Source organism: Syngnathoides biaculeatus, chromosome 8 (genome assembly GCF_019802595.1).
Source record: "Syngnathoides biaculeatus isolate LvHL_M chromosome 8, ASM1980259v1, whole genome shotgun sequence".
Classification (NCBI taxonomy): domain Eukaryota; kingdom Metazoa; phylum Chordata; class Actinopteri; order Syngnathiformes; family Syngnathidae; genus Syngnathoides; species Syngnathoides biaculeatus.
This window is the reverse complement of record NC_084647.1, coordinates 8628784-8654242: the sequence shown is the minus strand read 5'-3', so window position 1 is coordinate 8654242 and position 25459 is coordinate 8628784. Positions and strand designations below refer to the sequence as shown.

The following is a 25459-nucleotide window of genomic DNA, read 5'->3' as shown; positions in this document are numbered from 1 at the left end:
ATTCGTGTCAATTTTTTTATATTTGTTGTGTGCAACATGTTTTATTTTTTTGCTATTTTTTTATTAGGTATTTTGGTTTTCCATATAAATTTGTAAGACCAAGGTCATGACGTTTTGTTGAATATTTTAGGATTATTAACTATTGGATATTTTTAGCTAATACATTATTTCTCTTTTTTTTTTTTTTTTTTTTTAAATAAATGGTGGAATTCCAAATTCTACATCTTTCTAGCTTCCAATCTTAGTTACCCATTTCCACTTTGAAGCTGGGCCTCCTTGTTCTTCTCGGTCTTCCGGATGAAGACTGTTCTACTGGGCCCTGCAAAGCAAAGATGAAATCATTTTTTGGGGGTTTCTCATTACACTGCCAGACGAACAAACCAATTTGTCAACCTTTAATTTGACATGTTGAACTTTGACCTCAGGTGATTTCCTTGAGGTGACGGTAACTTGGGAGCAAAGAAATCCGTTCGGGCAAATTATTTACCTTCTGCATGTCTTCCAATTTTTTTAAGGCTGTTGGATGAAAAAGTGAAAATTTGAAACTGTGCCAATGACTTTTTTTTTTTACATTGACCTTGAAATTTGACCTTGGTTTTTATACGTTGACATGTAATAAGCTCCAAACTCCAGAAAGCTACATAGTATTGTAGTGTGCTGAGTCGTACATGTTAAGGGGTAAAAAAAAAAAAAAATAAAAATAAGTGCCCGAGATGCCAAACCTGCTTCTCTGCTTGTTCCTGCGTCGGCTCGTCCTTGCTCAGGGAGCCGAAATCGGGACTGAGAGCGTCTCGAGTCGAGGGCACGTGTTGAAGAAGGAGCTGCGGAACGAGACTCGTCTCCGTCGTCTCCTGCTCAGCCGACTCTCCTTTTCCCGCGAGTGCGCCGCTGAGCCGGCTAACGACGCTCACTGCCGATTGGTTCTCCATTTTGGGGTTCTGGACCGTCTCGCAGTTACGCGCTTCTGAGGCGCTGGGGCCTGATTTTGTCTCGGGGGAAGTCTGCTCAGCGGGGACTGACACCAGCGTGACTTCTGCTTCTGTGTTCATTTGCAAAAACAAATAAGAAGATAAGCTCCATAAGTGGAGTTTTCAATTCATTGCAATGTACATGAAAAGAGAACATTTCAGAGTGGGTGAATTGAATCCATGCCACAAACAGAACGCACGAATACTTTGTTGTTGGCCAACAGGAAAATGACGCAGGCCACTCGATGTACGCGCTGGCTTCCCAAGTACAGCCAAAATGAAGCGAATGAAACGATTCCATCCAATCGTGGATTTGTTTTTCTATTTTGGTAACATTTTGAAAGAAAACTGCATCGTCAACGTCATCTCAAAGGCCGGTGAGGCTAATAAAGGAGCGAGCCGGGCCCGCCTTCCTGCTGCACCCGTTTGGAAGTAAATACTTCATTTCACTATCTTGTTACCGATCACATACATATTTGAACCTGCTGTAATATGACTAATATCAGCTGCTAAACTTGTCACCCGGAATAGATAAAAAAAAACAGATTCCACAGTCACGGTGTCAGGTATCATCAAGTGTGTGCATGCAGGAGACTTGTTGCCTTTTTCTTTCATTAGAAAGACGCGGTCATGTGGAAAGACTGTTAAGTTAAGAACACGTACAATTTTTATTTTTTTTTTTTAATTGTATTTATGGATCTTATTTTGGGACATGGTTGGCTTTGGTTTGGCTCAGTAGTTTGATTACACTGGCAGAAATTGGAGAATGCGTAACACTGGGATTCACATTAAGCCATTTGTGGGCAGCGTCGCAGTTTTGGGACATCATGATTTTCACGCATTCTATCCTTCAGTATATCAAAATATTTGAGTATTTTAATCTGATTCTGGTTTTTGGGACGATCTACTAAGAAAACCCAAATACCCTCTCGCGGGCAGCGTCGCATTTTTGGGACGAAATTATAAATGAGTAAAGTTATCATATAACTTAACCATAAACGCAAAAAGTGTTATTTCCTTGATTGTGGCCTGTTAGGAGACTGCCCATGGATGGGTTAAACCAAAAGGCATTTCAGGAAAGCACAATCATTTCCCCCCCCCGCCCCCAAAAAGTAAATAATTAGATGGCCCCTCAATATTTCACCAATTCTGCCAGGGTACGTAAAGTTTGGAGTACAACTGCATACATCAGCGGTCATATAAGTTACTTGACAACAGTGCCAAAATGTTTTTGAACTTAATTCTAAAAAAAAAAAAAAAATAATCATTCATCAATAAATTTGATTTGACTGAGGTATTGCTCACAAGCAGCTGTAGATATGGCCAGGCTATTTAAATATACACTATACGATCTTCCAGAAAATGGGCATATCCCAGTATTTGGAGGGAAATCGTTCCCAGCAACAGATTGGGAAAAGCAAATGAGAATCGAGTTCATTTCTGGAGTTGTGAACTTTGAATCATAAACTATGAAGTGAACGATCCGATCCGTCCATCCATCCATTTTCTGAGCCGCTGAGCAGAGCTTTGTACTTTTTTCGCGTAGAAAATGAACTTTTCCAGAACTGGCTCCGTCCCACTTGGACGTGCAATCAATTAAGGTGAATGATGGTCCACAAAGCAAAGGGACTAATCGATTGCGACGCCTCAGGACATCTGTAATGTCACTGCGGGATAAACGCAGCAACTGCTGGCGAGGTTGGCGACATAAATACGGAAAAGAAAATTAAAAAAAAAAAAAAATCTATAATAAAAGTTCGACCTAGAGACGGATTTGACCGAGTTACTTACTTGAAATACTGTTCTCTGAAATGAGGCCACGTAGTCACGGTAACATTTTACGACACGAAGCAACTTTAAGAGCAAAATTGACAGGTCAAAGGCACGAAATCAAGACGCGAGTGTTACTCCCATGTGGTTACGGCGAACGTCGGTGTGTTGTATGGACTTGGGCGGCCTCTTGCCTCCTCCATCGCTGATGGTCTTCAGCTCCTTCTCCAGTATCTCCAGGTCCCTGCCGAGCTGTCCGACCCGGACGTGCAGCTCCTGTTCCAGCTGTCCGGCCTTCCTCTTCATCACGTCCTCCATCTGCTCCACTTTGGCCTTGAGCGCCTCGTTCTCGTCGCACAGCTCGGCGAACACCCGCTGGAGCTGAGCGCGCAGGCCGCGCTCGATATCCCGCAGGTCGTCGCCGAGGCCGAGGCCGAGCGTCGCCTCTTCCCACGCCGACGGCGGCGCTTGTTTGTCCCACACGCCCCTGAAGACCGACACGACAGCTCGGAAGGCTAACTCGACGACCGACGCCACCTCGCCGTCGAACCTCGCCCCCATGTTTGTGCCAATTTTACACCAAGCCGACAACTAAATGCGCCCTTGTGCGGAAACGACATTTAACGCGAGAATACGACCGTCTCGTAGTCAATCGAACACGGCTCAAGTTACTTGACTCACGACTAACTATGGCGGACCGTGCGTCTCCGTAAAGGCTCCGCGTTTCATTTCCGCATCCGGTTTCTTTCCGCCTCCGTTGACACCTGCTGTCATAGGACCATATTTATTATTATTTTTTTTTTCACTGCCTTAAACATTTCACAAACACTCTAAATAATAATAAAACACACATACACGGTTAATAATAATAAAATACATAATAGTTACACTATTTGTATCTGATTATTGGACTAAGATGATAAATGAATATTTTTAACCTCTTTGTTTAACTTTTTTTTTTTGGTCCATCCATCAATTTTTCCAACTGTTTCTCCTCAAAAGGGTTGCAGGCATCCCGGAGCCTAAACCAGCTATAATCTATGGTTTTGGGATGCAAGAGAAAACTGGACTACCCGGAAAAAAAAAAAAAAAAAAAAAATGCATGCGGGCACAAGGGAGAACGTGCAAGCATTTTATGTCAAACATTTTTTGTTATATTTTCAAATGTGTCTAATGTGTTTCCCCATGTATTACTGTGTATGTTGTATAATAGTTGTGCATTTTTGCAAAATATTAGGATTTGATAAAACAATATTTTGCATTAGATTTTTGGGGGATTTTTTCTCATTATAGGAATATTTTATTTTGTAATGTGTCATAGATGTGCATATAGCTATGCAGGCACCTGTTTATCTTTGCAGAGGTATACATTTATGTAGCATATGCCAAGTTACTGTTTGTGTTATAATGATCAGTTATTATTTGTTTAGCTTGAAGAGAAAGGTTCCAGAGGTGTGACAATTCTAAAATGTGCTTCATTTTCTCTTCTGATTTCAGATGCTGACCACAACAACACAGCCAATCTCATTCATTTATTTGCTTATGCATTCAACGTAGCCTCCATACACAATGATTGTACTGGGTACTTTATTAGGTGCAAAATCCAATGAAATAATGGATTTCATTTCATGTATAGCAATTGTCAGAAGTAGACAGTGAATGTTTTTATCGATAGACTAAAATGTATTTTATCCGTCATTCCGCCTGAGCCGCAACGCACAAACATTCCAAAGATGGCAGCTGTGTGACGCACTGCATCTTTTATTCTGCCGCCTGCAACTTTGTAGTCCATTACGAGGACGTCGGCATCCGAACGAGACGTCGCTTCATTTGCATTTCGTCTCTCGGCTCTGGCTTTGCTCGTTGTGTCCAACATGCGTGGAAAATAACTGCGTCGATCCGCCATTCACGCGAAATGCGTCAAAGACTAAAATGCAGATCGCAGTGACACCATTGGATAAGTATCTGGGGAACGTGGATACGTCTTCAGAAGATTTGAGAGTTAATTTTTCATGTCAAGGGCCAAAGCGCATCGTGTATCCTGTTGCAAATGTATGAATTTTGAGGGTCCCCAAAAGTCACCCATTTGCGTCCCCCGAAAGCTAGGTCGAAAAATCCCCTCCAATACCCAATCAACCTCTACCGTGGCAGGCTAAACCAAAAATGTCGCAAAGACCCGTGACTCAAATCGAACAAGAAGTCGGACGTCTTGATTTTAAGCAGACATTTGGGTCAAGCCAAGATCAGAACCGTTTGAGTGATGGGTCGGATGGGCGAGGTTAAATCGCAAAGCTTTTTGTTAATACCGTCCGTCTATTGTGGCGGCAAAGTTTGATGATCATATGAGAATGACCCGAAAATTGGACCCCAAATAAATAAATTAATAAATCAGCCCCATCACCATTTTCAAGGTGCAACAGGAAACTGGATGGAAATGTCAGGAGACGCCGAGAACATTTTAAAAATGGAAGCAACTTGTTCATTTTGGTCTCCAGGAGCCATTTGAGGCAAACTTCATGGCTTTGACAAAAGTCCAAATGAGCCAGAATCCCGGACATATTTTCGAACGGGAGTCCGTTTGTGCTCAAGTAGGTAGGTCAGCTAAAGGGTCGGACATCGTGAAAAAGGGAGAAGCCAATCGGGAGTTGATTTCGGCGGGTTCAGAGGCAGAAAATGATCATGTATATCTTTTATTTGTCAACGTGATTTCACGTGAGTCCGACATGCAAAGTCACACGGCGTGACAGCTCGAGCGGTTTCGGTCATTCGTTCGTTCGACTCGCCCTGCTTCCACTGCGCTGCCGTTTCCATGAGTTTGCAACCTTGCTCGTGTGGAAGACATTTGGACACGCCGAGCATTCACTAAGAAACCTGAGAGCTATGGACAACAAACGTACACACCAGCCACATTTCCTTTGCATGGAAACATAAAAAAAAAAGAGAGAGAGAGGGAGAGATTTGGAATATTTTTGTAGGATAATGAATGAGAGCAGTTTGGCGCAGTGGGCTGCCCCAAGCAAAAGACGCATTCAGTGATGCTGGGAATAATAGCAGTGTTTTGTTTTTTTGGAAAAAGTGCCTAACATCTGAGTTGCATACTTCTGCACTTCATCGGTTCCAAAGAGGCCAACTCGAGACTGTTTTGACCAAGAGTCTTTCTAAACAGCTTGTTGGAGCAACTGAAGAATTTTCAGCGATGTTTTATAACCAAATGAAGAATCTTGAGAGACTCTTCACAGGTTTTCGACCAACGGAGGTGTGCCTCACATCTTCAAGCATTTTTCATCCACTTTGTACTTTTTTCAATGGCCTTGCATTGTTTTTTTTTTTGTTTTGTTTTGTTTTTTTTTCCCCTGGTCTTTCTTTAAAGGACCTTTGACCTTACACCTTTGATGCTTTGAAGTGTTGCCGATGCATTGGCTCCTATGGAAATAAAAGCGATGATGATTTTGCGCTTTATTTACTTTTATGTACTTTTTATGCACTGCTATTATTCTTAACCACACACACACCGCTCACCTCATACAAAAAATAAAAAATCAAACATGGAACAAGCGAGGATACAGTACTTGATTCTCGAGCTCACAAGCAGCAATCAACTTCCTGCCGCACTTCCCTGCAGAGCCACCGGGGGGGCGATGGCGCGTAGACGCAGTGGAAGAAGATGTTTCAAAGAGTTCTTTCTTCGTGCGTTAGTTTGCATCCAGGCGCTTCCACGCGGGAAGCCGTGAGGAGACATCACTTTTTCTTGCTGGACTTCTCGGAGCGTTTGGCTTCGGCCTTGGCGCGGCGATCCGAGTGCTCCGCCCTGTCTTTGTCCCGCCCTCTGTCCTTTTCTTTGTCTTTCTCCACCTTTTCGGCCCTCTCGGCTCGCTCCGACGGCTCGCCGCAGTGCTCCGAGCCGGCCTTGCTCCGGTCTCGCCGCGTGCCCTCGTCGGTGGATGAGGTAGTTGCTTGAGGCTGGCCCCACTTGGCCATCTCCTCGTGTTCCGAGATGCTGCTGCCGATGTTGCCCACCCACGTCTTCAGGTCCTCCTAATGGAGACAAAGATGGGTCGGCAAGGCCGGACGTCAATTTCTGTCAAGTGGCGCTCCTCTGAGAACGATAACGACTCACCTCGTCTTTAGCGTGAAACAAGAACTCGCTGCCGTCCTTCGTCCTGTGACCACAGTAAACGATTCAGTGTTATTTACATTCAAAGCAAACGACAACACGCCAGTTGTCTTTTTTATTTTATTTTAGCCAGTGGAAGGGAGCTGACATTGACCAGGTGAAGAGACTTAAGAGATTTTTGGACCAGCTCGACAGTCCTCGAGCCAATAAGCCTACAATGATATATTTTTTGTGAGCTTTTTGGACCGCCTGATTCATCTTTCGGCACCTTTTGGCTCCGAATGGGAGTCTCTAGTTTTTCTTTAGAGATTTTCAGGATCAAATGGAGACTCTTCAAGGACTTTTTGGACCTTCTACAGAATCTTCATTATTCACACATAGCTGACAAATTGATAGAAAACTGGTTTTCAAATGACAAGTCAAGGAAGTTACTGCAAGGAAGGGCTCGGCAACCCAAAAATACGTGCAGTATCTCCATGTTATTATTACATGTGATTATTTGATATTTTAGTATATTATAGCAGGAATAATGAAAGTTTACACACAGGATTTGCTTTCGCCTGCCACATAGAATCATGCGGTGGGCCTGATGTAGTCTTCAGTGCGGTGACTTGTAAGTGCAAATCAGAGATCTCCATTTTAGACCAATACAAGTACTGTTTGAGACAAACTAAAGAATTTTAAGTAAGCTTTGGGGACAACTGAAGAGTCCTGGAAGACTTCCTCTGTCAGTTAAAAAGTCTTTAAAGACTCAAGTGTCTCCAGGGATTTTTTTTGGGGGGGCACCAACAGAATAAAAATAAAAAGAATCATTGAGAACTTTCTGACCAAGATTGTAGTTTTTAGGGGCTTTTCGCATGAAACAGAGAGCCCTTAGCGATTTCGTAGACCACATTAAGACCTCTAAAACCAACCAGAGAGCCTTTGAAAGTATAAACCAAATGAAAAGACTCAGAGGCTCTACCTGGTCTTAGGTCTTAGACCAGATGAGGTGTGTTGGGAAACTTTTCGGTCTTGAGAGACTTTTTGAGATGAACTCAAGTCTTTAGAACGTTTAAGGAGTAAATGCTGTATCGTTTTATCGATTTTGTACATTGTTTTAGACCAACTGAAAAGTCTTTATGAGACTCCTTAAATGATCTGAAGAGGGTTTTAGAGAGTTTTGGGATCAACAGAAGAGTCTTTGGAAATGTAGGACCAGGTAGAGATTCTTTTGCGACTTGATGGACCAACTGAAGAATCTGAAGGAGGTTATGAGACCAACTGTGGAATGGTTAGCCATCAATGGTCTTTGGCAACTCTTGAGACCAACTACAGTCTTCAAGGCCTTTATTTTAATTCATCTTAAGGGTCTGTGTAGACTTTTTGATGTGTTGGCGAGTGTTGAGAAGCAAAAAAAAAAAAAAGAGTAAAGAATTACAATATTCAGTGTGGGATGAGTGTGAGCTCCTACTTTAACGTGAAAACGTTCTTTTTCTTCTTGTAACCGTTGGTGACATCGCAGTGGCAGTGCGCGAGGTTGAGCATGGGCTCGTTGTTGTACGCCGTGGCGGTGTTCTTGGCGTCCTTGTAGAAGCCCAACTCGCCTTTATTCAGCACGCAGTACAGGTTCACCCAAGACCTGCTGAGGTGGGGAGGCGGGAGAAAAGGGGACGGGGAGATGAAGAGTTACAGGGAGCCACAAAGTAGCCGCTGCCAAGCTAACACCTCACTCACCTGAGTTTACAGGTAGGTGGGCGAGAAGGAGCAACACCGACAAAGGAGGAAAAAAAACACACTGCAGAACCACACGAGACGAACGCCAACAGGGGATGTAGGGGGTGCGTGCAGGGTTGAGGGGGATACATGCGCTTTGGACTAAAAGTGGGAGATCTTAAACGGGACTTACCTTAGAGGGGATGAGGGGGCGCCAGCCGGCAGCAGCAAGGATGGAAACAAACAGCGGGGAAGTTTGGTTCAAATTAAAGCCGATTATCAAAATAGGCTTCAGAACACAACTAAAGAGTCCTTGAAGACTTTTTTGACTGGCCAATGAGTCTTCAGACCTTTCTCGGAGCAAGTGAAGAGTCCTGAGAGGCTTTACGGGCCAACTGAGAACTGAGGACTTCTTAGATCGATCTCAATCTTAGGACGTGGACACTTTTTAGACAGACAAAAACATCCCCTGAAAACTTGTAGACCAACTTAAGAGTCTTTGCAGACTTTTATACCAACAGATGTATCATTAGAGATTTTATGGACCTTTTAAAGAATCTTTGGAAACTTTATGGACCAACTAAATCGTCTTTAGAGAATGTTCAGACCAACTAATGAGCTTATAGAGACTTTTTGGATCAAGTCAAGACTTACGAGACATTTTGGACTAACTGAAAACTCTTAAGACTTTTTCCATACATTGTGTAGAGTCTTCGGAGCAGAGCATCACGGTGGATCGGTACCTTGCCGCACGGCGTTTGTTATCGGGCCACAGAGTGACATTGATCCATCAGATTCTGATGTTTTATTTTAAAAATCAGGTGTATCCGATTGTGTCTCCATCATAACGCTCATCTTGGTCTCATGACGGGAAAAAAGAATGACCGCGAGCTAGCATAAAATGAGTAAAAAAACTAAACGCTTGTAAGAGCACCTTGGAAAACAGAACACGCCAAATAATTAATATCGGAAAATATCAACAATACAGCCATGAGGAATGGTTTTATTGCTAGTTGACTCTCAAGTATCAAATGCTGCCCTCCAAAGTCAGTGAAGAGAGGCTCGCAAATAAGACCAAAACTGCTCTGCCGCGTGGAGCCCAAGCAAAAAGACAAGTAAGGAGTTTTTTTTTGTTTTTTTTTTAAAAGATTACCTCAAGATGGGACCTCCTCATTTAGGAGAAACAAGCACATAAATGACAACAACGACATTCAGAGCAATGCTGAGGTGCATTTACGACTCATTCGTTGCCGCGCCTCCCAGCTAACGAGGATATTTTGACTTCAAAGTTGTCAACAAGAGTGAAGGCGTTTTGCTATTATTTGTTCCGATGCCGTGGCGGCAAACTATGGCTTCACGTCAAAATAGTGTCTGGCACAAAAAAAAAGCACGGGGGGGGGGGCTTTGCTGCTTTTAAGAAATGAGAAATTTTTGGAACCAACTTGACCCCTGAGAGATTTTCTCGAGTCGCTCGAATAACTGTGGGGAGACTCCGGGGAAGCTCATTTTCCGATGCCGTAAGTGCCGTCCGTCAGAGCTGGACTCAGAACACCCACCTGTTGGTGCTCTTCTTCAGGCTCTCGATGTCCAGCTTGCGGAAGAGGAAGCCTTCATGGTGCGCGGCGTGCGTGGGGGGCAGGGGGGCCGCGGGGCCGCTCTGGGCCGGAGCAGAGCGGGACCGCCGCGTGGTCTCTCCCGCCTCTTTGGGTCGCGGCCGGCGCCGAGGTTTGGGCCTGTCCCGCGCTCGGGGCCGGTCAGGGCGAGAAGACTTCTCTGGAAGGCCGTTCGGCAGGCGGGGAACCTCGCCTCGGGCCTGGAGGGGGGGGGGGGGGGGGGCGGGAGCGGTCAGGAAAATGAACACATTCAGAAGAAGAAGTTCAGTAGTTCAGAATCGCTCACCCCCTACTCCATAATGACTATCACAATAGCATAATTCACTCAATCATTTTGGAACATTTGTTTTTGGGATGCATGGGAACGCATGTTTTTGGGATGTGGGGGCGCCACCGTGCTGCCCCAAATAAATTACCGTAAAATGATATTGTTTTAAGCTTAGTGTCTTTCCCCCCCAAAAAACAAAGACCTCGAGGCACAGGAGGCACGTATTATGGAATTGGATCTAGTCATATTGTGTATCTGTGACCCAGAAATAAGTCAGTCCTATCCCATCTATTTTCCACAGCATTTATCCTCACTTGGGTCGCGGGGTACACCCCGAACTGGTTGCTCGCCGATTTCAAGGCGCATCCTTGCACCCAGGTCCTCAGAACTGTGAGGCAGATGTGCCAACCGTTCATCCCCCGTTCCACCCGCAAATACTCAAAACCAGGCTCATTCTGCATCTAACAGACTTTGTCAACAGCGTTTTAGGTGTCAAAGGGAAACAACTTTGGGACACATTGTTGAATCCCGACGGTCCTTTTAATCAGGATGCATTATGTAGAGGTTAGACTGGAATCTCTAGTGAGCATCGGTTCGACTGATGCATTGTGGGAAACCGTGTCTCAATGATTGAGGGGACCACAGGGTACGCTGTGATATGCGCACTATACATTCAAACAGCAGAGCAAAATGGCAAAGTCGGTACACAGGGCAGGATTTCGTGGGAAGGGCAAAGTGATTCTGACTCGCTTAGAAACGGCCGCGTCGGAAGGAACTGCGTAAATTTCCGACCTGTGCCGCTTCCCTCTCCTGAAGCTGCTCCACTATTTCTGCCATGGTGGTTCTCCTCTCTCTGCGGAACGAAAGCACACCAGGAATGTCGACTGCAGTTGTTTTGGAGCAACGGATACAAACAGGAGGCAAAGTCGCATGTCCGCACAGGACTTCATGGGCCAAAACCACAACCGTGTAATCAAACGATGACGTGATTGTGCATTGGTGAGTTTGACGGAAGTGGCTCAGATGGACGTCTTGGTGGTGGAAAAAGTGACTTTAAGGATGCATCATTTCCAATCAAATTCGAGGCGAGCGTCTCACCCTCCTCCCGAGCGTCGGTCGGAATGTTCCTTTCCGGTGTCGTGTTCGCTGGATTCTTGTCTGTCCAGCCAGTGGCGGTCTCGATCCTTGCGCCGGCCCTCGTGGCTGGCGTGGCCCTCCTGCTCGCTGGACGTCTGCCTCTCCAGCGTCCGGCGCTCCCGCCACACCTCCTGAGGAAGCTCGTTCTTGCGGGCCTGGATCAGCCGCTCGCCGGACAGCCGACGCTCCAGCCGAGCAGCGTGAGTCTGGACCTGCGGCTCGGGGTTAGTCCTCGATGGCCCGGGCCCTCCGTGGAGCCGGTCCTGGTTGGGCTCCTGAAGGACCACCTCGGCCATCACGGCCACCTCGGCTCGCTCCGATATCGCGTCCCTGCCTTTCTCCCGGGCTTTCTCCAGTCGGCTGGCGACCAGAAGCGGCGTCACGGCGTCGTCCATGTGTTTGATTTTGGGTTGGCGGAGGTACGGCGATGGCTTGACGTCCACTTCCGGCTGAACAAATGTTAGCCCAATTTAACAAAACCGGTCAAGCATGAACAGTTTTTAACTGAAATACGAGTTAAGTACTGTCCGCAAAATGAAATCATAAAACTAACAATCCATCAATTTATAATTAGGCATTTTCAAAATTGTTTTATGAAGCCCCTAAATAGTATAACTATCTTAAATTAGCCATCCACTAATTTATCTGTGTCTCTGTCCATCCATCCATCCATCCATCCATCCATCCATCCATCCATCCATCCAAAACTAAGCACTTTTAAACATTTCTAATAACTACAATGATAAACTTATATGACTGTTTAACGATCCATGCATCCCTTTCCGCGTTTTAAAAAAACTATATTAATTACGATCCACCCATCCCTTTTCTGAGCCGCTTATCCTCACAAGGGTCGCGGGAATGCCGGCGCCTATCCCGGCTGTCATCGGACAGGAGGCGGGGTTCGCCCTGAACCGGTCGCCAGCCAATCGTAGGGCACATGCAGACAGACAACAGTCCCACTCGTATTCACATTTTTAGGGGCAATTTAGACTCTCTAATGAATGTTGCATGTTTTTGGGATGTGGGAGGAAAACGGGATAAAACCCACGTAGGCATGGGGCGAATGTGCAAACTCCACACAGGCGGGGCTGGGATTTGAACCTCAATCCTCAGAACTGTGAGATCAGCGCTTTAACCAGTTGCTCCATCCTGTCACCTAAGAGGAAATTAAACAAAACAAAAAAAGAAAAGTAGGAATTTACTCCAACCTTTGGCGCAAGTTGACCCGCCTTCACGCCGCTTTCTTGCGCCCGATCGGCAGAGAGCAACACGGCGGCCGTGGCCACGGACAAGATGGACGAATGGGGGGGGTGTCGGAACCCCGAGGGGGACGGCGTGGGCGTGGCGGGCGAGGGAGAGGGCGGCGTGCTGGCCTCGTTCTGCTCGTAGATTGTCTGTCTCGTGACGGGGGAGAGGGGCAGGCGAGGGAGGCTGGAAGGTGGCGCCGGGGACGCGTCCTGGGGGTCCAGGAAGACCTTCCGGCCCAGCAGAGGGGTCGCCGGTTGTTTGCTTTGCTCGGCTTTCAGCTTCTCCACCTGGACCAAAAAAAAAAAAAAGCAACGCTTAAGAACTTACTTGAGACCCTGAACACGGTTTGCAAAAAACAAACCCTGCCAAGAAAGCAGAATCTTGAACCTTAACCAAGCCTGGAAACCGTTACCGTCTCTTGAAACACAAACGCTGCCTTGAAATCTTTATTAGAAAGCCCACCCAAATCCAGGGTTGAAACCCTTATCTAAAATCCTAATACTTGGCTTCAAACCACGGTGCCAGAAGCTGGTGGACTCCATGTGACTCACCCAGATGGGAAAGCTCCTCTTGTACTGCCATGTTGTGAACTGTCAGGACCAGAACATATAGATTGGGAGGCGCAGAGGCAGTTCAGTCTGATGTCGAAAACCCAACAGGCGGTCCACGGAAGCCGCGGTAATGGAATCGGCAGGTATAAGAGGGAGGTCAGAAGGCAGGCGGGAGTCGGTACACGAGGGCGCAAGAACAGGATCGGGAAATTGCAGGAACCATGCGTAAGGCAACGATCTGGCAGAGTACGGGCGGTCCTCCATAAATGGTAACGTGATTACTTGAGACAAGGCGCAGGTACAGCCAGGACAGGGATCGGCAGGGTTTGGATTTCAAAGCTAATACGGTACACGGTATTCGTCTACACATTCCCAAACAACCATTTCTCCTCTCGCGTTTTCTGTCCAGCTAATTGACTTTCCCGCCGCCAGGAAATCCTCCGAGGGCGAACACGAAGCAGAGCCGTACCGTGGTGAGGCGCCTGAGCGAGCTGAATCGCTCCTCCCAGGTGGCGGCGGCCTTGCGGAAGGCTTCGTGTCTCCGGATGAGCTGCTCCACCTCGTCCACGCTGCCCCCCAGCTCCTTGCTGCTGACCAGGGGCTCCTGCGCCGCCAGCCACGCTTCCGCCACCACCGCCTCCTGCGCGAACTGGTGCACCTCCAACACTGAATGGGACACGTTTGAAATCGTAAGATCGCGAACGCGCAGTGAAATGGAATCAACCGAACCAAAACAGCGTCGAGGAGGTTCGTGACTACGCACCGCAAGGACATTTTTTAACAGGGAATTCCGGTGCTTTGGATTAACCAATGTGTATCCAATATGTGCTGTATCCTGAAAATGGGACGTTAATCCTCTCTCATTTAGTGATTTTTTGAGAAGATTTTTACCGGCAATTACGAATTTCCATGGGCGCCGCCATTTTGGCGCGTCACATGACCTACGTGCGCGGATGTGGCGTGTAACGTGCCCCAACGAAGGCTCGCTTACGTTGGGACACAATTGTGGCCAGCGCCGATTTCTCGGATTTATCCTCATCTGATGAGGAAATCGCAGTATCGGTTGATCGGGAAGACGGAGGAATTTGTCCGTACGGATTTGGATCTTGGATCTGCGTCTTTAAATCAAGTTGAGTATTCGGACGGTTCTTCGGACGGGAATGACGCGGAGTCCGATGAGTCTGGCGGCAGGCCCCGAGCGAGCGCTGCCGCCCCGCCGGCCGTGATTGTGTCCCAACGTAAGCGAGCCTTTGTTACACGTCACATGAGCGCACCTCGGTCATGTGACTCGCCAAAATATCGCCGCCCATGAAAATTCGTCGATGAAAATCTTCGAGACGATTAACATCACGTGAGACATGACCGCCGAATTCCCCTTTAAACATGGTCAGCGTGACATTTCTACATGCGTTAATTCACACCATAATGCGGCACTCTCGTACCAGTACACGATCTTGGAAATGAACACCTAGTTTTTAACTAGTACTATTTGCAGTGTGCAAAACGCAACGAATGCTAGTAACATGTAGTTGTCCGAATAGTATGTCAACATTGCCGTACTGGTTGGCAGAAATGTCATCCAGTAATTGGGGGGGGGACCTTTCCTCGTAAGACAAAGTCGCTCTTCTGGAGCACCGAATTGTCTTACTAGTGAGGACAAAGCGCGTATTTGAGACCGAGGTCATCAAGTAAATGTACGCGTACTGCAATTATGTGTACGCTTACATTGCTGCAGGGCCTCCCAGTGCTTGTCCCACTTCTCAGACAGCTCGCGTTGCTTAGCAACCACAGTGTCCAGCTTCTCCTTAATCTGCACTCAAAAGTCATCATTATTATTATTATTACGCACCAGGTCACGCTACGATGTCGTGCCACGTCATCATTTGTCACACAAGAATGTCGAGTAATTGTGTCTTGTACGATATCACGTGAAATTGTCCCATTATTTCACACTGTTGCCCTTTTTGCAAAAATAAACAGAAATGTGATCATAAAACAGAAGAGACCGTGACAAGAAATATCCATCCATCCATCCACTTTCTTTGCCGCTTATCCTAACTAAGGAGTGCTGGAGCCTATCCCAGCTGTCATCGGGCAGGAGGCGGGCCACACCCTCAACTGGTCGCCAGCCAATGGCAGGGCACGTGGAGACAAACACCCGCATTCACAATCACACCTATGGGCAATATTAATGTCGCATGTTTTTGGGATGTGGGAGGAAAGCGGAGTGCAGGCACGGGGAGGACACGCAAACTCCGCACAGGCGGGGGCCGGGATCAAACCCGATACCTCAGAACTGTGAGGCCAACTCTTTACCGGCTGCGCCACCGTGCCGCCACAAGAAATATACCGATTTGATTTTCAAATGACACCAAGCCGACAGTCACGCGGAGCAGGACAGCACTGTAGCGTGTTGATATGTGCCTTCAAGGGGTGTGGCCTAGTGGCTGACATCAGGCGCTCTGACTCCAGCTGCGGTTGAACATTCAAGACGCGCTCACGTCGGCGTTTTCTTCTTGTATTTGTGTGTTTAGCTGCTTGGCCCGTTAATGAAAGAGCCCAAAGTGCGTCACAGGCTGTCGTTCGGATTTTGAAAAAGAAGAAAAAAATTGTAATCGAGTAAACCGAGTTCATTCAAAATTTCATATACTTCGTTCGGCGGCGTGCTGTGAGATTGCTTTAACGTAAAAACTGCATGTGCCTTTTGCTCAATAACGCCGTCGTCCTTCATTTCGGCCCAGCACACAGTCGGCCTTTTTTTTTTTGTGCCGATTCCGACAAATCGCGTCAAAAGCCCGACAAGGCCGGTTTCGTCCCAATTTCAGCGTCGTCGGAAACACGTTGGGGCCGACGGGCTCATAGAAAACAAACGCGACCGAGAACGGTCACGTGACGCAAAACGTACTCGTTCGAAGAAACCAAGACATCAAAACAAACACCCGAAGAGTGGCTGACGAAGCCCTTTTCTAAATAAAGCAAATTGTTTTTTGGAAAACTGGAGCATCTGCCAACGGTCTGGGCTGCGCCGCCATTTTGGATCACTCGGGAAACCGACGCAAATCCGGACGTGTTTCCTCGTTTTCATTTTGTTGGCACCAAGCGTGATTACGTGAGATTTCGAAATCCAAAGTGTAAAATTGACCATTTTTGCGTGGGCTCTACAACCATTTGAACGCGTGTCCCGGGCCTCGGCAGACTAAGTACGGTACGGAGCTGTGACCTGGTGGGCTGCGGGGTTTCGAGCCGCCAGCAGCATCTTCCCCATGTCGATGCATTCCACCAGGCTCTGAGTGCGGGCGTCCACCTCGTTCCGCAGACCCTGGTGATAGTTCATCAAGACCTCCACCGACGACACGTCCCTGAACACACACACGGCAGACACGCATCGGTGTGGCCCCCGAACTCTGAGGTCGGTCCCAGAGTGAAGCCACAAGTGACACCTTCACCCCAACCCAGGCTTGGTACCCCAATTTGAATGTCAAACGCTAACCCAGCGTACCAGAAACCTTTCAACTGAAACCGTAACCTCGATTTGAAGCCATACTTTGAAAGGCTCCACCTTGCTTGACACCCAATCCTTGATCGAAAGCCAAATTGGACACTTCTATCAAACCTTGTGTGAAACTGTCTTGAAACCCTAATGTCCAATCCGAAAACTTGTTGAACTCCAAACCCTTGTTCGAAACCCTAACCCAGTCCCGAAATCCCGGCGAAAACTCCCGAGAAGCATCAAAGAGCGTACCTCGGCTTTTCCCCCGTGTCGATCTGGCAGAGGATGGAGTCCATCCACATGATCTGATCGCGGGCCAGGCCGAAGAACCTGAGCTTGTCGGTCTCGGTGGTGATCTGCAGCCGACGCTCCTCGCAGGAGGTGAGCAGCTCCTTCCAGCACTGCGTGACTTGGTGCTCGCTGCAGGCGATTGCTTCCGCCTTCTCGCCGGCGTACACCGTCCTCAGCTGCGCCGCGCTCTCCTGCAGCTGACGTACCTGACGGACCCCCCGGCGGGGAGGGAACGTACAATTGCTTTGAAATCGGGGACGGGCAAAGTGTTTTCGATGTTGTACCTGCGTAACCAGCAGCTGGATGTCCTGCTCGAAGTTGCGCAGCATCCTCTGGAGCATGCCGCTGTCGGCCGTGCCGCTTTGGCGGCCGCGGACCTCCGGTAGCCTGCGGTGTTTGTCCTCAATCTGAGACAGAACCTGTAAACCGGATCGACGCAAGCGCGGATGAAGTCAGACGGATTGGCGCGATTGCTCCAGAATCGGTTGGCTGAAGGAAATCATAATAATAATTTAAAAAAAAAAAAAAAAAAAGACCTTTTAAGGCCGCTTAAAGTCAGATTGTGAAGTCAGTCATTCGTCGCAAAAACCCCAAAAGATGTTTTTCAGCATCTTAAAGACCTTTGAACAACATTTCAGGTCCATTGAATAATTTGGACCTTATTTTTGCAAATTCAGGCATGTTTACATTTTGTCAAATTTTGATTTCGTTTCGGATTTTTAGGACACTTATTTCTTGGAAGACTTCGTTTTTGGGCTTTTAAGGGCCTTTATGGACGTCATACGAATTTTGAGGACTTTGAAATCGTTTTTTCGTTCATTTTAATAAGTTAGTCATAGAGTTTTCCAAAGACTGTAAAACAAAGATTTACAGTAGTAACATTTGGTTGGATATATAAGATTTTTTTTTTTTTTTTTTTTTTTTGGTATTTCAAGATATTTTTCAAGACAGGTCTAGAAAGACTACATAAGAGTTTCAAAGATTTGTTTAGAATTGCATTTTTTTTTCTAAAAACTCAAGACTTCTTAAGATGTTACGCAAATGATTTTCAATGTTTTTGTAATTATATTTTTTAGACCAGGATTTTTAATGACGTTTTAAGACTTTTAAAAAAGTTTCCACTTTAACACATCTCATAAGTCTTTAGATTTGAAGATTTTTTTGGAAGTGAACTGCAAATGTCTCGGATAAACAAAGCGCAAAGATATTTTGAAGGCTTTTCTATACTTTTAGCCACGATATCTTTCATTCTGAAGATTTCTTTGACGCTCACTGAACGGAGTTCCGAGCGCGCTGACCTCTCGGCAGTCGGCGAAGAACTTGTGCAACTGGTGCGAGGCGGCCAGCATCTGCGCCCGCGTCTCCATCAGCTCCAGGAGTTCCGCCCACGACTCGTTGACGCCGTCTTTCCACTCGGCGATGACGGCGGCCTCGGCGTGGCCGTAGTCGATCAGCTCGTCCGCCATCTGGTTGACGGCCGTCACGCGTTCCTGACCCGCGCTGCCCGTCTCCGATGCGAACTCGGTGAACTTCTCCTGGAGCAACTGACAACAGAGATTGTCTTGACATCAGACTGTAGCGCCACCTTCGCAAGGCCTTCTGCGGAGTATCAAAACCGTAACCATAACCCCGGGATTTATTCACCTGTTCCTACCAGACAACTTACCCGAGAAGGACAATGTTGTTGTGCTTTGCTCAACCAAAATAAGATGCCATGCTTTGGATGCAGAGAGGTCTCGGGTCTAAAACAGCTACGTGATTGTGAATTGTGTCCTTCCAGCAACTTCTGTCTGAACGGCACCAGTGACTAAATCCCGGCTCCGCCGTTGGCAGCAGCTGACGCCGAATCCTCGCCGTCCAAACTTACGCTGACGTGCTCGTAGTCCTGGCCCAGCTCGGGTGAGCTGGCCACCACCTCTCTCTGGGCGATCCACTGCTCCAGCTCGTCCACCTCCCGGTTGAGCTGGTACAGCCAGTACTGCTGCTCCAGGCGGCTCTTGCGCTCCTCCACCAGGTCCTTTAGCGACACGTACAAGCGGTCCATCTGCGACTGCCGCTTGCTGATCTGCTCGCTGCGCCAGAGACAGAACATCTCGCATCACGTTGGTTACTTAGAAGCGTCCATTTCAACTCGTGACTTTCAGGTTGTCCAAAATGTCTCCGAAGAAAAGGTCTGGAGGATCTTCACTTGGTTCATGAGTTGGAGTAAAAAGTCTTCATATATTTGTCATTTGGTCTAAAAAAATATTTCAAGAATCGATAGTTGGTTTTAAAGTCTCTCTAGAATCTTTAGTTGGTCAGACAAGATTTTGTTGTTAGTCTATGAACTATTTGAAGATGATTTCATTGGTCGAAACTAAAGTGTCTCTCATGACTATTCAGTTCACCAAAAGTCTCAAGAGATTCTTGTGAAGGTCTTTTGAAGAGTCGCCAATAGATTTTCAAAGTCTCAAAACTGGTCATCTGGTCTTTACTGAGCGGTTTTAACATTTCTCAGTTGTTGCGAGAAGCCTCCAGATCGTGATGTTCGGGGGTTTCGCTGACCAGTCAGGGTGTCCCATCTCCAGCAGCTGCCGGCACTGCTGAGACAGCAGGCCGATGGTCTCGGCGTAGTCCTCCACGGTCTGCTCCAGGACCAGGTGCTTCTTCAGCAGCTGTAAGGTGCTCGGCTCATCCTGCGTGGACGGAGACGACGGTGACGAGAAAGGAAGCGCTTTTAACGGTGGGGGGACCTCTGAACGAGCTCGCCGGGCCTCGGTAGGCGGGACAGTCGAGTCTTTTGAGGCAGTTCCTGATTGCGTCACACGCGGGAATATTTTGCGGATCCGAAAATACGCACGCTCGCTCTCACCTTCCCTTTCTCCTCGTTCATCATGTGCAGCTCTTGCTCGCCGAGCCAGGCCTCCACCTCCGCCGTGTCAAAGTAGTACTGCTGCGCCTGGTACATGGCGTCCAGCACGAGCTGCCGGCGTTCGGTTTCGGTCAGGAGCAGGGCCCACAGCTGGGACAGCTGATCGTGGCCCGCCCGCACGGCGTCGGCCTCCGGGCTGCGGACCGCGGCGAAGACGGCTGCGCGCTCCAAGACCTCCTCCACGCGGCTTACGTGGCCCTGGAGCTCCCTTTGAAGAGACTACCAAAAAAAAAAAAAAAAAAATTTCTTTTTAAAAAAAACAAACAGTTGGGTCAGGCCATTTATAGATCCATCCATCCCGCGTGTTTTCCGGCGAGAGGCAGGGTACACCCTGAGCTGGTCGCCAGCCAATCGCACGGAAAACATCAACAACAAAAAATATTCGCACCTACAGACAATTTGGAGTCTTCAATGAACCTACTATTGCTGTTTTTTTGGGATGTACCCGGAGAAAACCCACACAGGCACGGACGGGGGAGAACATACAAATTGCACACAGGCGAGGCCAGATTTGAACCTGATCCACTGAGGCGCCCATTAGTAGATTTTTTTTTTTTTACTTGAAATATTTGCAAAATTCATGATTAATTTGGTTATAATTAATTATTTAATAGAATCATTTCATATATAATTATATAATTTCGAGTGTCCAATTAATATTGCATGTTTTGGGGATGTGGGAGGAAAGCGGAATGCCTACCCAGAGAAAACCCGCACAGGCACGGGGAGAACACGCAAACTCCACACACGAGTGAGTCAGGGATCAGAACCTGGGACCTCAGAACTGCGAGGCCAACCCTTTACAGCTGAGCCGCCGTCCCACCGCAAAAAAAAAAAAAAATCATTATTGTGAATCATGTTATTTGTAATTAATTTAAAAATAAGCAATGAATACATTGTCAAAATTTTAAAAATGGTGAACGTATCTGAAAATAAAGCTTTACTTTACTGTTTTAATTTTTTTTTTTTTTTTACAATAAATGAATGAACCAATTATTTATTGAGACGTTTATATGTATGGAACATATTTTATTGTATGATTATTTCTCTATTTAAAATAAACAAAATATAACTAAAAATTCATTCAAAGAATAAAATGAGTAATTCTAATTTTCATTGTATTATTTATAATTCCAGCGACCAGTTCAGGATGCAGCCGCCTCTTGCCCGATGACAGCTGCGATAGGCTCCGGCACGCCTGTGACCCTTGTGAGGATAAGCGGCCCAGAAAATGGATGTGTGGATACTTAAAATGAAGATAGTTTCCTGGTAAATAATAAATCAATCCAAATATGTAAAATATTGTTAAAAGCTGTGCATGTACATTTTTTTATTTTCTCGTTTATTTTATTCTTGACAATGAATTAATCCACAGTTATTTAGTGAGATAACCAAATAAACTAATCATACGTAAAATCTAAAGAAATACATGTTACAATACAAAAAAAAAAAAATGTGACCAGACTTTTTTAGCATGGCAAATGCTCGGCGGCAGCGATTAGAGGACAGAACGGGCTTTACTGGCAATATTTATTTTGAAAGTCCAGTTTCCAAAGGTCCCACCTGGTTCTTCTTCATGAGCTGCTGCACCGACTGCAGGGAGGAGCCGTGCTCTTGACTCATGGCCAGCGGGAGGCGCTCCTGCACCCACAACTGCGACGCAAAATCACACGTCAGACCCTCGAAAAAGTGGCGTTAGCGGTCGGCGGCCAATTCTTTATCTCCGTACACTTTTCCGCCGATACTCACCATCTCGTCCTCCAGGTCTCGTCCCACCTGGTGAACTTCCTTGGAGGCCAGCAGCAGGCGTCTGCGCTCCTTGAGGGGTTCGATGAGGCGCACCATGCGAGCCTCGACCGCAGCTTGCTGCTCGGCGACCGTCTCCTTAGCTCGCGTCTGTTGCGGCACGCCGGACGCCTGAGCCTGCAGGTCGCCGACCTCCTGGTACCACTCTTCCATCTGGTACTCCATGGTCTGAAGGCGCAGGTAGCAACAGAGAACATCATAAAGGTCAGAGAGTTTGCGGGTCGGTCGGTCGGTCGATAGGTAGGTTCTGGTGAGGAAGGCCGGGGTCGGGGGACGGGTGGGTAAAGTAAGCTCACGTAAGATACGCTAAATAGGTGGCGGAGCAGCTGTGTCGGGTAGAACTGGGTAGGTAGGTCGGTAGATAGACTAAGGTCGGCCTGGTTAGGTGTGCGGTACATACGTTCGCTAAGATAAGATAAAGCGAGCTCGGTAGGTAGTCAGGCTACATGATATTTTGTTTGCGCATCGTTATCGTGATGTACGTGCGCGCAATAGTCACGTTGCAGGGTCCACTGCGATGGTGGTGTGGTGTAACATTCAATGAATTAGTGCAATATGAAATGTGGCCAGCAGAGGGCCATCTTAGAACATGCGCCTGAGCTCATTACCATTATCTGAGCCGCTTATCCTCACAACGCTCGCGGGGGCGTCGGACCCTATCCGCGTTCTGATAAATTCTTTTATTTATCTGCTTGCACGATAATTATCAATGACGACACGGGAAAGCATACGCTAGCATCAGATATGAAGATATTAGGTCAACGCAGTCCAAGTTTGTTTTGTACATTTTTTCAAAATACGGCAAGTCAAAATGAAGGTGAAGAAGTTGACGTCAGGGAGGGGGGAAAAAAAAAAAAAAACAGGCAAAGGACAAACGGCGGCAGCCACCTGCAGTTTCTTCAGCTGCCTGTTGACGGTGGCCAAGTCGTGGCCGCCGTCCACGTAGGCCAGCTGGCCCTCCATCTGGCCCAGCCTCTGGTCCAAGTCGCGGTAACTCTGAGCCAGCAGGTCCGTCTTGTTGGCCTGGAAGAGCTGCTGGGCCTTGGCTTGCGTGCTGCTCTCCAGGTCCAGCCAGCACTCGCGGATCTCCTCCAGCTTCTGACGCACCAGCGGGCTCAGCTCGGGCTTCTCCTGGATCAGATGCTGGCCCTCCTGCCCGGGTGGGGTGGGGGGACCCCGATGTCACATGTAAAATGGAACTTCCGACACGTCATATGGGATCAGATTTATTGGGGGACAACGTAGAGGCATATGTGTCACATTTGTCTCTGTGTGTGATTGAGGCCAGCTAATGAAATGGGGGGGCGGGGGGGGGGGGGGGGCAGATAATGTACCATTATGTTAAACACATGCATCCGTGCACACACACACACACACACACGCACACACACTTGCTCCCTCCCATCCCCCAAGCAAACGTTCGCCACTATTTGACCCCTTGTTGGCAAAAAAAAAAAAAAAAAAAAAGCAAAAGGGCGATGACGTCATACAAGGGAATAATATAATACATTTGGAGAAATATTTGCAAGTAGTTCTCCTATATTTGGGAAGAAAGCTTGGTGGAGGGATGGATAATCACATTTTATCAGGAGAAAGATGCATTTTTTTCACGGAAAAAAAAAGTACTACTACTATTTAAAAATATAGCCCACGATTAGAAAAATGTTATGGTTTTTCAGGAAAGTCAGATTTTAACAACATTTGATGCTCTGTATTCTGTACCTCATTACATTTCCTAAAGCATAAAAAGATTGATTGATTGATTGATGAATAGTTACCGCTCACACTGCGCTTCGGCAGCCTTTCGTCCGCCATATTTGTGACAAGTGACAAGTCGCTGCGACGGCATCTGCCGGCCAATCACATGACAGTCGCGTCACGGCCCGCCAGAACGACGCCGGAGGAAGTTCTGATGGACGGCGCAGTTGAAAAGCGACCACACGGGGGCAGGAGCAGGCCGGTCGGGGTTAAAACCGCGACGACGGAAAACGGGCCAGTGAGATGCTCGGTGACGACAAATTCACAATTCCTTCAATTCTTAAATTCCTTTTTTTGTTTGTTTATAGTTAATGCTTTTTGTTTAAAACTAAGCTCTTATCCATCCTTTTTCTTTGCCGCTTATCCTCACGAGGGTCGGGGGGAGTGCCGGAGCCTCTCCCGGCTGTCAGCGGGCAGGCCACACCCTCACCCGGACAGACGGCCGCACTCGCGATCACACCGACGGGGCAATTATAAGTTCTGGAAACATGCACAATATATTTGTAATGCTGTTTCCATTGATGATGACTTGCCAGAGGCTGAGCCGCACTGTGTTTGTTTCCTTTAGTAAACGAGTGGAAAGGAAGTAACAGCCCCTGTCGCTTACCGAATACATTCTGCGTGCGAGCCTGTTGCACGTCCGTAGAGCGCGGAACAAAATCCGAATATGTATTTCTGACCACCGAACATGTCTGTCTGCCTACTTTTAATTGTTTTGTTGTGTTGGAGTCACTACGAGTCGTCTTTCTATTTTATTGCCTGCAAGAAAGAGGAGACGTACGGAACGAATGGATACGAGTGCAGCATCCGAGGTCTCAAGACAACACGGATGCGATACATATTGGAGCCTCCTTGTGATCCCAAACAAGCAGTTGTTTACGGAGAAACACCAAGCGGTCCCTTTTGTCGTTTCGTCCACGTTGCACCGAGAACAGACGGAACGCAGTCACCGAGGCCGTCTGACAGAATCTGCGTGTGTCATCATGGCGGACATCTGCTAGCCTCCAAATGTGACGACCGGCGGCTAGCATGTCAATATTTACCGCCCTCCCCGCGAGCGCGCGAAACCCGACGCTCATTCCTTCCGCATCCTGGCTCGCGATGTGGAAGCAACATTCGTGGGGGGGGGGGAAAAACGCTGCGGCGGAAGCGAGTGGCAAGTATTAAACGTCGTCACACCCCCACCCGCGCCCGTCCTGGCTTTCCGGTGTCACTTTGCACACATTTCACACGCGTGTCAACCTCATTAGGCCTGGACTAGCTGCACCCCCCTGCCAGATACGGTACTGCATCATGGCACGGCAATAAAATCAGCACTTGTCAAAACAAGGCAGTTTAGTCCGAAGTGGACGACGGACGCTCATCGCTGGTTCCGAGCGTCCTCGTGTGCGCGTCTTCAGTGAGGACAGAAATAGTCCGCCGGTTCTCCAAAGAGACGCAACGCAACACAGCGAAAAACCTTCGTCGGGACCCGCGTCAAGACTTGGCCGGTGCCCTCATCGGGATGCTCTTCTTGTCTGTGGTCGAACACCGCTGACAATGATGCACACTCCAGGAAAAGACGGCATATTTCCTATTTGGTTTTAAATTTGATAACAACATTTGATGCTAAGTCATGCTGCTCCCGGCGGGGGGGGGGGGGTTGAGTTTCAGCTCTGCCCATCCGCACGCCGCGCAGGAAACGTGATGCGGCGCACGCGTGACCCCAATTGAGTTTCCAGCGAGGGCTCGGCGGCCCAGCGGTCGCGGGTTTGATTCCCAAAGCATTCGGCCCGAGCGCTGGAGAGCGCTTCGAGTGACGCGCGACATTTGCCACAAAAGGGATGCGAGCTGCAA

General features: G+C 47.6%; 2 protein-coding genes across 2 annotated transcripts in view; both read right to left on the bottom strand.

Moving 5' to 3' along the window:
- Positions 1 to 3536, bottom strand: part of LOC133504932 (uncharacterized) — a 38244-nt gene extending 34708 nt beyond the window's left edge. The window contains exons 1-3 of the mRNA XM_061827674.1: positions 2933 to 3536; positions 723 to 1039; positions 250 to 319 (exon numbers count right to left, since the gene is read on the bottom strand). Of these exons, the coding sequence (XP_061683658.1) occupies positions 250 to 319; positions 723 to 1039; positions 2933 to 3299 (754 nt within the window). The 5' untranslated portion in view covers positions 3300 to 3536. The remainder of the gene's footprint in view (positions 1 to 249; positions 320 to 722; positions 1040 to 2932) is intronic.
- A 737-nt stretch (positions 3537 to 4273) lies between these two features.
- LOC133504582 (spectrin beta chain, non-erythrocytic 4-like) overlaps positions 4274 to 25459 on the bottom strand; it is a 51795-nt gene continuing 30609 nt past the window's right edge. Inside the window, 19 exon segments of the mRNA XM_061826978.1 lie at positions 4274 to 6773; positions 6856 to 6898; positions 8306 to 8476; positions 10104 to 10360; positions 11221 to 11281; positions 11527 to 12014; positions 12777 to 13103; positions 13837 to 14033; positions 15093 to 15177; positions 16588 to 16726; positions 17110 to 17354; positions 17433 to 17567; positions 18447 to 18692; positions 19016 to 19220; positions 19693 to 19823; positions 20000 to 20278; positions 21623 to 21712; positions 21809 to 22033; positions 22754 to 23017. Coding sequence (XP_061682962.1) covers positions 6477 to 6773; positions 6856 to 6898; positions 8306 to 8476; positions 10104 to 10360; positions 11221 to 11281; positions 11527 to 12014; positions 12777 to 13103; positions 13837 to 14033; positions 15093 to 15177; positions 16588 to 16726; positions 17110 to 17354; positions 17433 to 17567; positions 18447 to 18692; positions 19016 to 19220; positions 19693 to 19823; positions 20000 to 20278; positions 21623 to 21712; positions 21809 to 22033; positions 22754 to 23017 — 3885 coding nt within the window. The 3' untranslated portion in view covers positions 4274 to 6476.